This window comes from Muscardinus avellanarius (assembly GCF_963383645.1).
Source record: "Muscardinus avellanarius genome assembly, chromosome: 1".
Taxonomy (NCBI): domain Eukaryota; kingdom Metazoa; phylum Chordata; class Mammalia; order Rodentia; family Gliridae; genus Muscardinus; species Muscardinus avellanarius.
In genome coordinates, this window is record NC_137786.1 from 184,601,406 (window position 1) to 184,613,970 (window position 12,565).

At 47.3% G+C, this 12,565-nt stretch overlaps 1 protein-coding gene across 1 annotated transcript; it reads right to left on the reverse strand.

The window, feature by feature from the left end:
* Positions 1–841: 841 nt before the first annotated feature.
* On the reverse strand, positions 842–1,363 carry ASCL3 (achaete-scute family bHLH transcription factor 3; the record flags this gene model as incomplete). The annotated part of the gene is made up of 1 exon (XM_080690132.1): positions 842–1,363. One exon carries the CDS (start codon positions 1,361–1,363, stop codon positions 842–844), a length of 522 nt encoding a protein of 173 aa, XP_080546258.1.
* Positions 1,364–12,565: the final 11,202 nt, after the last annotated feature.

The window sequence follows — 12,565 nt, forward strand, 5'->3', positions numbered from 1 at the left end:
GGCTGGGGTGAAGGTGGTGTGAAACCTCAAACCATGTCAGTGAGAGCCCGGAGCCTGCCTCCTGGAGCCCTGGCCTAGGCTGCCTGAACGCGTCCACACGCCGGAAAAAGAGGAGTCTCCAGGGTGGCAAAGTTCTGAAAACTACTTTTGCCTTCATTCTAAGATTCTTTTTCTTCATGGCTTCTTGTCAGTCCCAAATAAATAAGCACCATCAAACTTTGGTTAGTGGAGGGAGGGTTGCTGGGACCGCTTAGCATGGAGTGAATGCCAAGTGCAGGGGCCAGGGAGCGGTCAGTAGCCCAGGCTCCCCTGGCTTCCCTGGGGACTTCTCAGAGCTGAGACCCAGGTGTGTGTAAGAGGGAGGGTGAGGGGTACAGAGAACACGGGCAATGGGTCCTGCTCCCCTGCAGCTCCTGGAAGACATGCACAAAGGCTTTTCACAGCCTACACAGGCTACTGTGTAGTAGTACAACCCAGGTAGTAACATCCAGCATGGACCACACTCCAGCATCTGCCCACCCCAAAATTACAATCAGGAAAAAAGATCTTTTTTTTTTTTGGTGGTACTGGGGGTGGAACCCAGGAGCTTTCTACCTCCGGGCTATACTCCCAGACCTATTTTATACTTTATTTGGAAACAGGGTCTCACTAAGTTGCTGAGAGCCTCACTTAGTAGCTGAGGCTGGCTTTGAACCTGAGCGATCCTCCTGTCTCAGCCTCCCAGACGCGGGGATTACAAGCGTGCGCCACCACGCCCGATAAGGAAAAACGCTTGAATGATGCTGTCAGCGACCCCACCTTGTGAAATCATTTGTTTCTATTTGGCAATGCGGACTCAACTCTAAACGCGGGGCTCGGGGGGCGGGCGGCGGCCGCTGGGGGGCGCCTCCCCGGGCTCGCGCTCGGCCCTCTCGGGGCACAGCAGCGCCTGCAGGTGGTTGATGTACTTGATGGCGGCGCGGAGCGTCTCCACCTTGCTGAGCCGCCGGTCCAGGTAGCCGTCGGGCAGGTGGTGGCGCAGCTGGGCGTAGCCCTCGTTGACGCACTTGACCCGCTGCCGCTCGCGCTCGTTCCTCTTGCGGATGAAGGCCGGCCCGCAGGCCAGCTCGCACCTCCTGTAAGTGGGGTACGGCACCGGGAAGGGGAAGGGGCAGGGCTCGCCGTAGCTCTCCAAGATCAGGGGGTCGCTGGGGAAAGGCAGCAATGGCAGCTCCTCCGGGTAGGGGGGTGGCCTCGGGGCCTCGGGGCACAGGTGGAAAGGGACCATGGGGTCCAGGTAGAAGGACCTGGGCAGCGGCAAGTGGGCGGAGTCCGAGAAGACCGGAAACGTGTCTGGGTTAGAGTTGCTTCTGCTGTCCATCATTTCCTCTTTGACCTAGAAATACAACCGAGTTTATTGATCTGACCAGGTCAGAAGAGAACAGGTGGGATCCACTTTCTTGGAGATCAGTGTTCTCAAGAATTCTGCTTTGATGACTAGTTTCTGGGCTCATTTGGAAAAGTAGGTGGGGTTATAATTGTGCTAAACTAGTACAAGAGAGAGGGTTCCTTCCTTCCTTCTTTTCTCCTCCTCCTCCTCCTCCTCCTCCTCCTCCTCCTCCTCCTCCTCCTCCTTCTTCTTCTTCTTCTTCTTCTTCTTCTTCTTCTTCTTCTTCTTCTTCTTCTTCTTCTTCTTTGTGGTACTAGGGATTGAACCTAGGGGTATTCTACCTCTGAGCTACACCTCCAGCCCTGTTTTATTTTTTATTTTATTTTATTTTTGCGGTACCAGAGATGGAATCCAGGAGCATTCTACCTCTGAGCTACACCCCCAGCCCTATTTTTTTTTTTTTTTTTTTTTTTTTTTTGCGGGCCTGAGGATGTAACCCAGAGGCATTTGACCTCCGAACTACACCCCCTGCCCTATTTTTTATTCTTTATTTTGAAACAGGGTCTCACTGAGTCGCAGAGGGCCTCACTAAGTAGCCGAGGTTGTCCGCAAACTGTGATTCTCTTGTCTCAGCCTCCGGAATGCTGGGATTACAAGCCTGCGCCACCACACCTGGCTCCCCAGCCCTATTTTTAAAAATTATTTATTTTGAAAGAGTCTCACTGAGTTGCAAAGGGTCTCACTAAGTAGCTGAGGGTGTTTTCGAACCCAGATCCTCCTGTCTCATTCTCCCAAATGCTGAGATTACAAGTGTGAGCCACCGCCTGGCTCCCTTTTTATTTTTATTTTTATTTTTATTTTTATTTTCAAACAGGGTCTTGCTAAATTACTATGTGCTGCTGGCCTTGAGCCTGTGACCCTCCTATTTCAGCCTCCTAATACTGGGGTTATAGGTGTGCATCACCATGCCTGGCTAAGAGAAGCTGTTTTTTGTTTTGTTTTGTTTGAGGTACTGAAGATAGAACACAGGGGCTTTTCTACCTCTGGGCTATACTCCCAGACCTATTTTATATTTTATTTGGAAATGGTCTAAGTTACTGAGAGCCTCACTGAGTAGCTGAGGCTGGCTTTGAACCTGTGCGATCCTCCTCTCAGCCTCCTAAAGGCTGGGATTGCAAGCGTGCGCCACCACGCAGGGCTAAGAGAAGGTTTTGACGGCACACAGAAACAGCCTAACCCTGAGCCGCCTGGGAGAAAGTTGTTCCACTACAATTCTCTTTCCATCCTCCTGCCAAGTCATAGCCTTAGTCCTTGCTAAGGTATCTTCCACACCACTAGATACTTTCTAACCTCTCTCAGACAAGCAATAATACCTAGCTAGAACTGATTTTTTTTTACCATTAACTGCTATTTATTGCAAGTTATATTGCTTTTACATTAACAGAAGCAGCGTAAAATTCCTTTAAAAAACAAATCTGTCCAGTGTGGTGTTGAATGCCAGTAATCCTAGTACTTGGGAGGCTGAGACAGGAGGAATGAAGTTTGAGGCCGTCCTAAGCAACTTATCAAGATCCTCAACAATTTAGTGAGACACTGTTTTCAAACTAAAAAAAAAAAAAATAAGTTGAGCATGGAAGCACATGCCTGTAACCCCAGTATTTGGGAGGCTGAGACAGAATAATAATAGGTTCAAGACCGGAAGTAGGGCATGATGACATACACTCGTAACCCCAGAATTTGGGAGGCTGAGATAAGAGGATTGCAGGTTCACAACCAGCTTCAGCTACTTAGTGAGGCTCCCGCACTTAGTGAGACTTTGTTTCAAAAATAAAGAATAAAAAATAGGGCTGGGGCCGGGGGTGGTGGCGCACGCTTGTAATCCCCGTGCTTGGGAGGCGGAGACAGGAGGATCGTGCAGGTTGGAAGCCAGCCTTGCTGGCTTAGGAGACCCTGTTTCCAAATAAAAAAATATTAAAAAAATGGGTCTGGGAGTGTAGCCCGGAGATAGAAGGGTTTCCAGAAACCCCAGTACCACCACCACTACTACTACTACTACTACTACTACTAATAATAATAATAATAATAATTAATAAATAAATAAAAATAGGGCTGGGGGTGTAGCTCAGAGATAGAATGCCCCTGGGTTCCATCCCCAGTAACACACACACACACACACACACACACACACACACACACACACCAGCCTCAGCAATTTAGCAAGACCCTCAGCAACCTAGTTAGACCCTGTTTGAAAAAAAGGGGGGATTGTGAGCGTAGTTAGAAGATAGAATGCCTCTAGTTTCAATCTTTTATCACAAAAAGCAATAAAAACATTTATTTATTTATTTAGGTAGTGGGCATTGAACCCAGGGGCATTCTACCTCCGAACTTCACCACCAACCCTATTTTATTTTTATTTGAAAACAGGGTCTTGCTAGGTTGATGAGTCTCACTACTTGCTGAAACTGTCCTTGAACCTGTGATCCTCCTATCTCATCCTCCCAGGTTCCGGGATTATAGGTGTGCGCCACCACGCCTGGCAAATAAAAATATTTGTAGCTTGGACGTAGAATGCTCCTGGGTTTAGTCCCCAGTACCAAATATATAAATAATTAAAATAAAAACAAATCTAATTGAGGGGCTGAGGGTGTGAACTCAGTGGTGGAATTCTTGCCTAGCTTGAGCAAGGCCCTGCGCTTAACCTCAGCACTGCAAAATAAATACATGAATCTACTTGAGTGAAAAATGCTCATTGCGTTAAAGGAAAATAGTAAATTAATGGTACAGGTGGAACACCGTTTCCAAGCCCAGAAGACAGGAGTGCTCCAGTTCTTGTGAGAGAAACAAAACAAAATAAAACAACAACAAAAAACCTAAGTATGGCTTCTGAAAAGACAAGAAATTATGGAAACATAAAAGGTCCATGAGGACTGAGCACAGTGCACAAACCTATGAGCCTAGCTGGCTGCTCCAGAGGCTGAGAAGGGAGGACGGCAAGCTGAAGGCCAGCCTCAGCAACTTAGTGAGCCCCTGTCTCCAAATGAGCTTTCAAAAAAGGGAGGAGGGTGCTGGGGATAGAGCTCAGTGGGGATAGAGCACAGGTCTAGCATGTATGAGGCCTTGGGTTCAATCTTTAGTATTAAAAAAAAATCAAATAAACAACCCACAGGGAGCCGGGAGAAGGGTGAGGAGAGGGGAGGGTTCTGATAAGTCATAGTGAGGAGTCGATGCCCGGAAAAGCTCTTCCTCCAGTGCAGTGAGGGGGAGGAGGTAAGTGGGAGAGATCCGATTAAAAGGAAAAACACAGAAACAGGAAGCTTAAGGTTCCAAATTACTGCCAAATGACCTAAAATAACTAGCATAAAACAAAGATCTCTGAAGATCAACAACTAGCCAACATTCTGTCAAAAAGAAAAAGTTGCTGAGAGAAATTAGTTAGGGAATCCTCAAGCCAGGAATTTTAGAGGGTAAGACACACACAGCAGAAGCTCCAAAGTGCTGCTGAATACACTACGGTGTTTTGGACAACAGTTTTATTTTTGCCTGCAGCTAATAAGACAGAATTGATTAACTACAGTGGGTTTCCAGAAAATAAAGCAGATGTTGTAAAAGCTCATGGAAAACAGTATTTTGAGCCGGGCGTGGTGGGCACTCTTGTAATCCCAGCATTCGGGAGGATCGCGGTTCAAGACCAGCCTCAGCTACTTAGCGAGGCCCTTTGCAACTCAGTGAGACCCTGTTTCAAAATAAGGAATAAAAAAATAGGGCTGGGGGTGTAGCTCGGAGGTAGAATGCCCCTGGGTTCCATCCCCAGTACCGCAAAACACAAATCAAAACCAAACCAAACAAAAAACCCAATATTTTGAGGGTATGGTTTTATCCTAAAGAATAACTGAAATAATATCTTAAATTTTGACCCAGATGAACGTTGAGTAATTTGTACATGTCACAGGTCATTTAAAGTTTCTAGGTTTTTAATAAGACTTTGCATAATTCCTGGAAAAGTAATGTCGTGTCTCTGGAGACGCGTCGATGAGAAGCTTTTTCTGTTGGGAACTTCCAGTAAGCACACCAGTCGACGCTGTACCACTTAAATATGAGCGCCTTTCATTCAGAGAAGAAAACTTAACCATGAAACAACAGAAAGAGCCTGCGGCAATGAGGAGAATCGAGCCAGTGAGCCTAGTGGAGTCTGGATGTATTTGGAGGAATTAAGCATGAGTTTATTTTAGAGAAAACGCAGATTGCTAGCGGTCGTCCAGAGTTGCAGAGGCATGCCAGGCTAATACATACACCTATTTTGAGAAATTCTTTTTTTTTAATTTTTTTTTTTCTTTTCTGGTGGTACTAGGATTCCTAGAACCCTTCTACCTCCAGGCTACACTCCCAGACCTATTTTTAAAATATTTGTTAAATTTGGAAACAGGGTCTCTTAGGCTAGCGCGGCTGGCTTCAAACCTGTGCGATCCTCCTGTCTCTGCCTCGCAAGCGTGGGGATTACAAGCGTGCGCCACCACGCCCTATCTTATTCATTTTAAAAATATATTTAATATATTTTTATTAGTGCATTGTATTTATACATCATAATGGAGTGTTTTGGGAAATTCTAAGGTTTATATCTTAGCGCTCTTCTGGGAAATAAACAATGAATCTTTTTTTGTGTGTCTGCTACCAGGACAGAACCCAGGGGCATTCTATCTCTGAATTCCACTCCCAGCTGATTTTTAAATTCTTTTTTTATTTTGAGACAGGGTCTCACTAAGTTATGGAGGGTCTCACAAGTTGCTGAGGCTGGCCGAGAACCTGCGACCCTCCTGTCTCAGCCTCCCAAGTACTGAGATTACAACTGTGCACCACCACACCCAGCTAAATGATAAATTCTTAATGATAAAATCTCAAGCCATTCTCAATGCTCTGCTCAGCATAAAAGCTTCAACCTTCATAGGTTAAAAAAATAAGTACCTAGCACGCAAAACAAAAAACCATAAGTACATTAAAAATATGTACCTGGCATGTAAAAAACCCCAAAGCTACTAATAATGCATATATAATTAAATTGCAGACCGTGGGAGCTGGGAGGAAGCTCAGGCACCACCTTTCTTATCCTTACTAGGTTCTGATAAGTTGCTAAGGTTGCGAAGCTAGTGGGGCAGGAGCCAGAATCTGCATGTTTTGGCTTCAAATCAAAATGCATCCTGCTCCTCCTGATGATTTAATCACCAGTAAAATCGGGATCTCTGACTCTCTGGGCAGTAATTGATATTTTAAGACCGCAATCAGATTACTGACGAAATGCATTATTTATCAACTGTGCCTAGGAATTAAAAAAAAAAAAGTCATGTTCTTACTCTCCCTGACGGGCCACCCAGAGGAAGCGCCTCTTACCTGCGTTTTGTTCCTCAAGATGCTGTAGTTTGGGCTGAGTCAGATTTAACCTGATTTATAAGAGGTCATTTAGTAGTAATATGCAAAGTAGCTTACAGTTAAACAGAACTGCTTGGTTCTGGTTTAGCTTTTTTTCTTCCCTACCTAATATGTAGATATGACAACACATAACAATACTGAAGACAAAGGTGTGCTTACAAAACTGGACACTTGTAACAAATTCTTTTGTTTAAAGCGTGTCCTCTCCCCACCCATCTTCCTTATATGCTTTAACATCAAAACTACTTATGGAAAATATCTTTAAATAATAGTCTTATAATATGCAAATATTGGTCAATGTTCTTTTAGAGATTTAGGCCAGAACTCGGAGGGACAATATGAACTCGGATTTTTTTTTTTTTTTATAGTGGGGATTGTACCCAGGGGCATTCTACTGCTAAATTACACCTCCAGCCTGATTTAACTTTTTATTCAGAAACAAGGTCTCACTAGGTTGTTGAGAGGCTTGCTAAGTTGCTGAGGCTGTCGTTGAACCTGAAATTCTCCTGTCACAGCTTCTCAAGTACTGGGGATTACAAGCATGCACCACCATGCTTGGTTCTTTTTTATTTTGAAACAGCATCTCACAAAATTTTTGAGGGTCTCGCTAAATTGCTTAGGCTGGCCTCAGACCTGTGATCCTCCTGTTTTAGCCTCCCAAGTACTGAGATTATAGGTATGTGTCACCATACAGGCATGTGCCACCATACATGACTTGTATTTATATCTTTTGAAAATAATACTCATTCTAGCCGGGCGTGGTGGCACACGCTTGTAATCCCTGCGCTTGGGAGGCTGAGACAGGAGGATCGCGCAGGTTCGAAGCCAGCTGTGCTGGCTTAAGAGCCCCTGTTTCCAAATAAAAAGTATAAAAATAGGTCTGGGAGTGTACCCTGGAGGTTGAAGGGCTTCCAGGAACCCCAGTACCACCACCACCACCAAAAAAAAAAACAAAAAAAAACAAAAAAAAAACAACCTCATTCTAGAGCCAGGCGTGGTGGTGCACGCTTGTAATCCCAGCATTTGGGAAGCTGAGACAGGAGGATGGTGGTTCCTGGACAGCCTCAGCTACTTGATGAGGCCCTCCATAAATAATTTAGTGAGATCTTGTTTCAAAATAAAGAATAAGCTGGGCATGGTGGCTCACACTTATAATCCCAGTGCTTGGGAGGGGGAGACAAAAGGATCGCGCAGGTTCGAAGCCAGCCGCGCTGGCTTAAGAGCCCCTGTTTCCAAATAAGAAAAGTATAAAAATAGGTCTGGGAGTGTAGCCCGGAGGTTGAAGGGTTTCCAGGAACCCCAGTACCAACAAAAAAAGAAAAAAAAAAAAAGAATAAAAACTACGGAAAGGGGTGTGGCTCAGAAGTAGAATGCCCCTGGCTCCACCCCAGACCTGCCCCCCCAAACCTCATTATGTTAATTTATTTTTAGGGCAGATTTAGGTTCATAGAAAAATCAAGCAGAAAATGTGGAGAATTTCCATATGCTCCCTTCACCCACAGAAGCACAGACTCCTCCACTATCAACATCCTGCATCTACACTGACACATCTTTGTTACCTGAAGTCCATAGTCTACATTAGAGTTCACTCTTGGTGTTACAGATTTATATCCTATGAGTTTTTTGGTTTTTGTTTTCTGTGGTTTTTTTGGTGGTACTGAGGGTGGAACCCAGAGGCTTTCTACCTTCGGGCTACACTCCCAGACCTATTTTATACTTTATTTGGAAACAGGGTCTCACTAAGTTGCCGAGAGCCTCACTAAGTAGCTGAGGCTGGCTTCGAACCTGCGCGATCCTCCTGTCTCAGTCTCCCAAGTCCTGGGATTACAAGCGTGCGCCACCACCCCCGGGCCCAACCTTAGTTTTTCTTTATTTTGCAACAGGGCCTCTTTAAGTTGCAGAGGGCCTAAGTAGCTAAGGCTGGCCGCGAACCTGTGATCCTCCTGTCACAGCCTTCCAAATACTGGGATTACAAGCATACACCACCATGCCTGGCTAGTAATTTATTTTTATATAAAACTGCCATGTTCTTTTCCAAAGCTGCTGTACCATTTTGTAGTCCCACCAACAATATATGAGAGTTCTTGTTGCCCTAAATCCTTATGAGTATTTGGAGTTGCCTTTGGTCAGATGAGTATTGGTGAGAAACATGTTCAGGACTTTTGGCCATCTTTAAATTGGGTTTTCTTTTATTTTTTGTTGAGTTTTTTTTTTTTTTTTTTTTTTTGGGTGGTACTGGGGGTGGAACCCAGAGGCTTTCTACCTCCAGATTATACTCCCAGACCCATTTTATATTTTATTTAGAAACAGGGTTTCACTAAGTTGCTGAGAGCCTCACTAAGCAGCTGAGGCTGGCTTTGAACCTACGTGATCTCCTGTCTCAGCCTCCCAAGCACGAAGAGTTTTAAATATTCTTTGTTGAGTTTTAAATATTCTTTGTAAGTTTGGTATAATACTCCTTTTCTTTTGTAAATTTTTTTTCTGGTCTGTGACTTATCTTCTCCTCCTCCCTCCCTCCCTCCCTCCCTCCCCTCTCTCTTCTCTTTGTGGTACTAAGGGTGGAACCAGAGGCTTTCTACCTCTGGGATATACTTCCAGACTTATTTTATACTTTACTTGGAAACATGGTCTAAGTTGCCGAGAGCCTAAGTAGCTGAGGCTGGCTTCGAACCTGTGTGATCCTCCTGTCTCAGCCTCTCAAGCGCTGGGATCACAAGCGTGCACCACGTCTGGCTCTCCTTCTCTTAACAATGTCTTTTGTGGAAGTTTTAAATTTTAATAAAGTCCGGCTTGACAATTACTTCTTTCATGTATTATGTCCTTGGTATTATATCTAAGAAGTCATCATCCTTGCCTCACAGCTGTTTCCAATCCTGGCCTCGCTGGCCCCGGCACTGGTCTTACCCCTCGGCAGAGTCCGATTCTGGACTCATAGGTCCCAGCACCGGTCTTGCCTCACAGCAAGCTCCGATCCTGATCTTGCTGGCCCTGGCACCGGCCTAACCCCTCGGCTGGCGCCGATCCCTGCCTCAGAGGCCTCAGTAGTGGCCTTGCCTCACGGTAGGCTCCGGTCCCGGCCTCGTTGGCCCCGGCACTGACCTCACCCCTCGGCAGGCTCTAATCCCAACCTCGGAGGCCCCAGCACCAGCCATACCTCAAGGCAGGCTCCGATTCCGGCCTCGCTGGCACCGGCACCAGCCTCACCTCTCGGCAGGCTCCTATCCAGGCCTTGGAGGCCCCAGCACCAGTCTTGCCTCACAGCAGGCTCTGATCCCGGTCTTGATGGCCCCGGCACTGGACTAACCCCTCGGCAGAATCCGATCCCAGCCTCGGAGGCCTCAGCACCGGCCTTGCCTTCCGGCAGGCTCCGATCCTGGCCTCGCTGGCTCTGGCACTGGCCTAACGCATCAGCTGGCTCAGAGACTGACCTTGGAGGCCCCAGCACCAGCCTTGCCTCATGGCAGGCTCTGATCCCGGTTTCACTGACCCCGGCACCGGCCTAACCCCTCGGCAGGCTCTGATTCTGGCCTTGGAGGCCCCAGCACCAGCCTTGCCTCACAGTAGGCTCCAATCCCAGCCTTGCTGGCCCTGGCACCGGCCTAACCCCTTGGCTGGTGCCGATCCCTGCCTCGGAGGCCTCAGTACTGGTCTTGCCTCATGGTAGGCTCTGGTCCCGGCCTCGTTGGCCCCGGCCCTGGCCAAACCCCTCGGCAGGCTCCAATCCCGGCCTTGGAGGCCCCAGCACCGGCCTTGTCTCACGGCAGGCTCCGATCCCGGTCTCGCTGGCCCCGGGGCCAGCCTAACCCCTCGGCAGGCTCCGATCCCAGCCTCAGAGGCCCTATCACTGGCCTTGCCTCACAGCAGGCTCTGATCCCGGACTCACTGGCCCTGGCACCCCGGCCTCACCCCTTGGCAGGCTCCGATCCGAGCACCCTCTTCACCCAGCAGGTTGTCCCACGTTCCCAAGGGTGCATGGTAGTAGTATTCTGCCTCTCAGGTAATTTCTTCAAAAGTTCCAGGTGTATTATGTCAGATCTTGCCGCTGCCAATGCGACTGCCTCCACCATTTCAAATCTTTCCCAAGCTCTTTTCCCATACTGCATAATATCCAGTGTTCCTAAGCATGTGTGACAGTAGCATTTGACCTTTGGGGTAATTTCTTCAGAGGATCAGAGCAGGTTGGATCAGATGTTTGCCTCTCACAAATCTAAGTCTCCACCGCCATCTCGGCCACTGCTGCCACCACTGCCTTCCTCCTAGGTCTCCGCTAGACTCTCTCTTTACAGGTGATGTCCCGGATTCTTAACGATGTCGAGAAGCAGTAGTCCTCCTTCGCGGGAAATTTTTCCAAAAGTTCAAGTTCAGATGGATATGTTTTGTCTGCATCTCCAATATTCTGCCATCTCGGCCATCTTAACCCCTCTCGAATATTTTTCATTTTTCGTTTCCCTTTTTTTTTTTAAATAAGAGAAGAGAGTATGTGTGGTTTGGGGAGGATGTGGGATCAGGCACTAGGTAGCGATGAAAATTTTTTTCTTTCCGGGTGGGAGGGGGGGCCTTGTGGCCCAGATCTCTGGGCCCTTCCGGGTGGGAGGGGGTTCACCTAAGGGTACCTGCTTGCCCCCGCCCACCCACCCAGGGTCGGGGCCATGCGGCCCAGACCTCCCGGGTAGGGGGTGGTCGCCTAAGGGTGCCCCGCCTGCGCCCACCTACCCGCCCTGGGGTCAGGGCCATGTGGCTGGGACCTCCTGGCCCTTCCAGGTTGGGGGGGGTGGCTTAAGGGTGCCCCGCCCATGCCTGCCCACCTGCCCAGGGTCTCAGACCTCCAGGGCCTTCCAGATGTGGGGCGGTTGCCTAATGGTGCCCTGCCGGGTGTTGGGTCCATGCGGCCCGGATCTCCAGGGCCTTCCGGGTGGCGGGGTCGCCTAAGGGTGCTCCGCTTGCGCCCGCCCCCTCCCACCCTCCCGGGGTTGTGGCCCTGAATGAAGGATTTTAAAACTTTCCTCATAAATCTTGTACATATTGTGTTAAGGTTACACTTAATATTTCATCTCATTTTGGGGGGTTGCTAATATAATATATATCACCACGCCCGGCTTATTTTGTATTATATTTTAAATCTCAAATTCTTCATGTTCATTGTATATAGCCAAGTGTTAACTTGAGCATGTTAGCCTTGTACCCTGCAACTTTGCTATGACCACTTATTAGGGCCAGGTTGTTTTGGTTGTTGTTCTTTTGGGTTTTCTATATAGATGATTGTGTAAACAAAGACTATTCTATTTCTTCCTTCCCAATATGTATACCTTTTCTCATTTCATGGCTTAAGCATTGGTTAGGAATCACAGTATAATATCAGAAAGGGGAGTGAGAGATAACATTCTTATCTTGATTCTGATCTTAGTGGGAAAGCTTCTAGTTTATCATTATTAAGTACAATGTGAGCTATAGACTTTTTTTTTCAGTACTAGGAATGGAACCCAGGGCATTTTACCTTTGAGCCACATCCCCAGCCCTATTTTTTATTCTTTATTTTTGAAACAGGGTCTCACTGAGTTGCAAAGGGCCTAAGTAGCTGAGGCTGGCCGTGAACCTGGATCCTCCAGTTTCAGCCTCCAAATGCTGGGATTACAAGTGTGTACCACCACGCCCGGCTAACTATGGACTTTTGCACACATTCTTTAACAGGTTTAGGAAACTCTCTCTGTACCTAGTTTGCTAGTTTTTCTTCTTCTTCCTCCTTCCTCCTCCCCCTCTTCTTCACAGCACTGG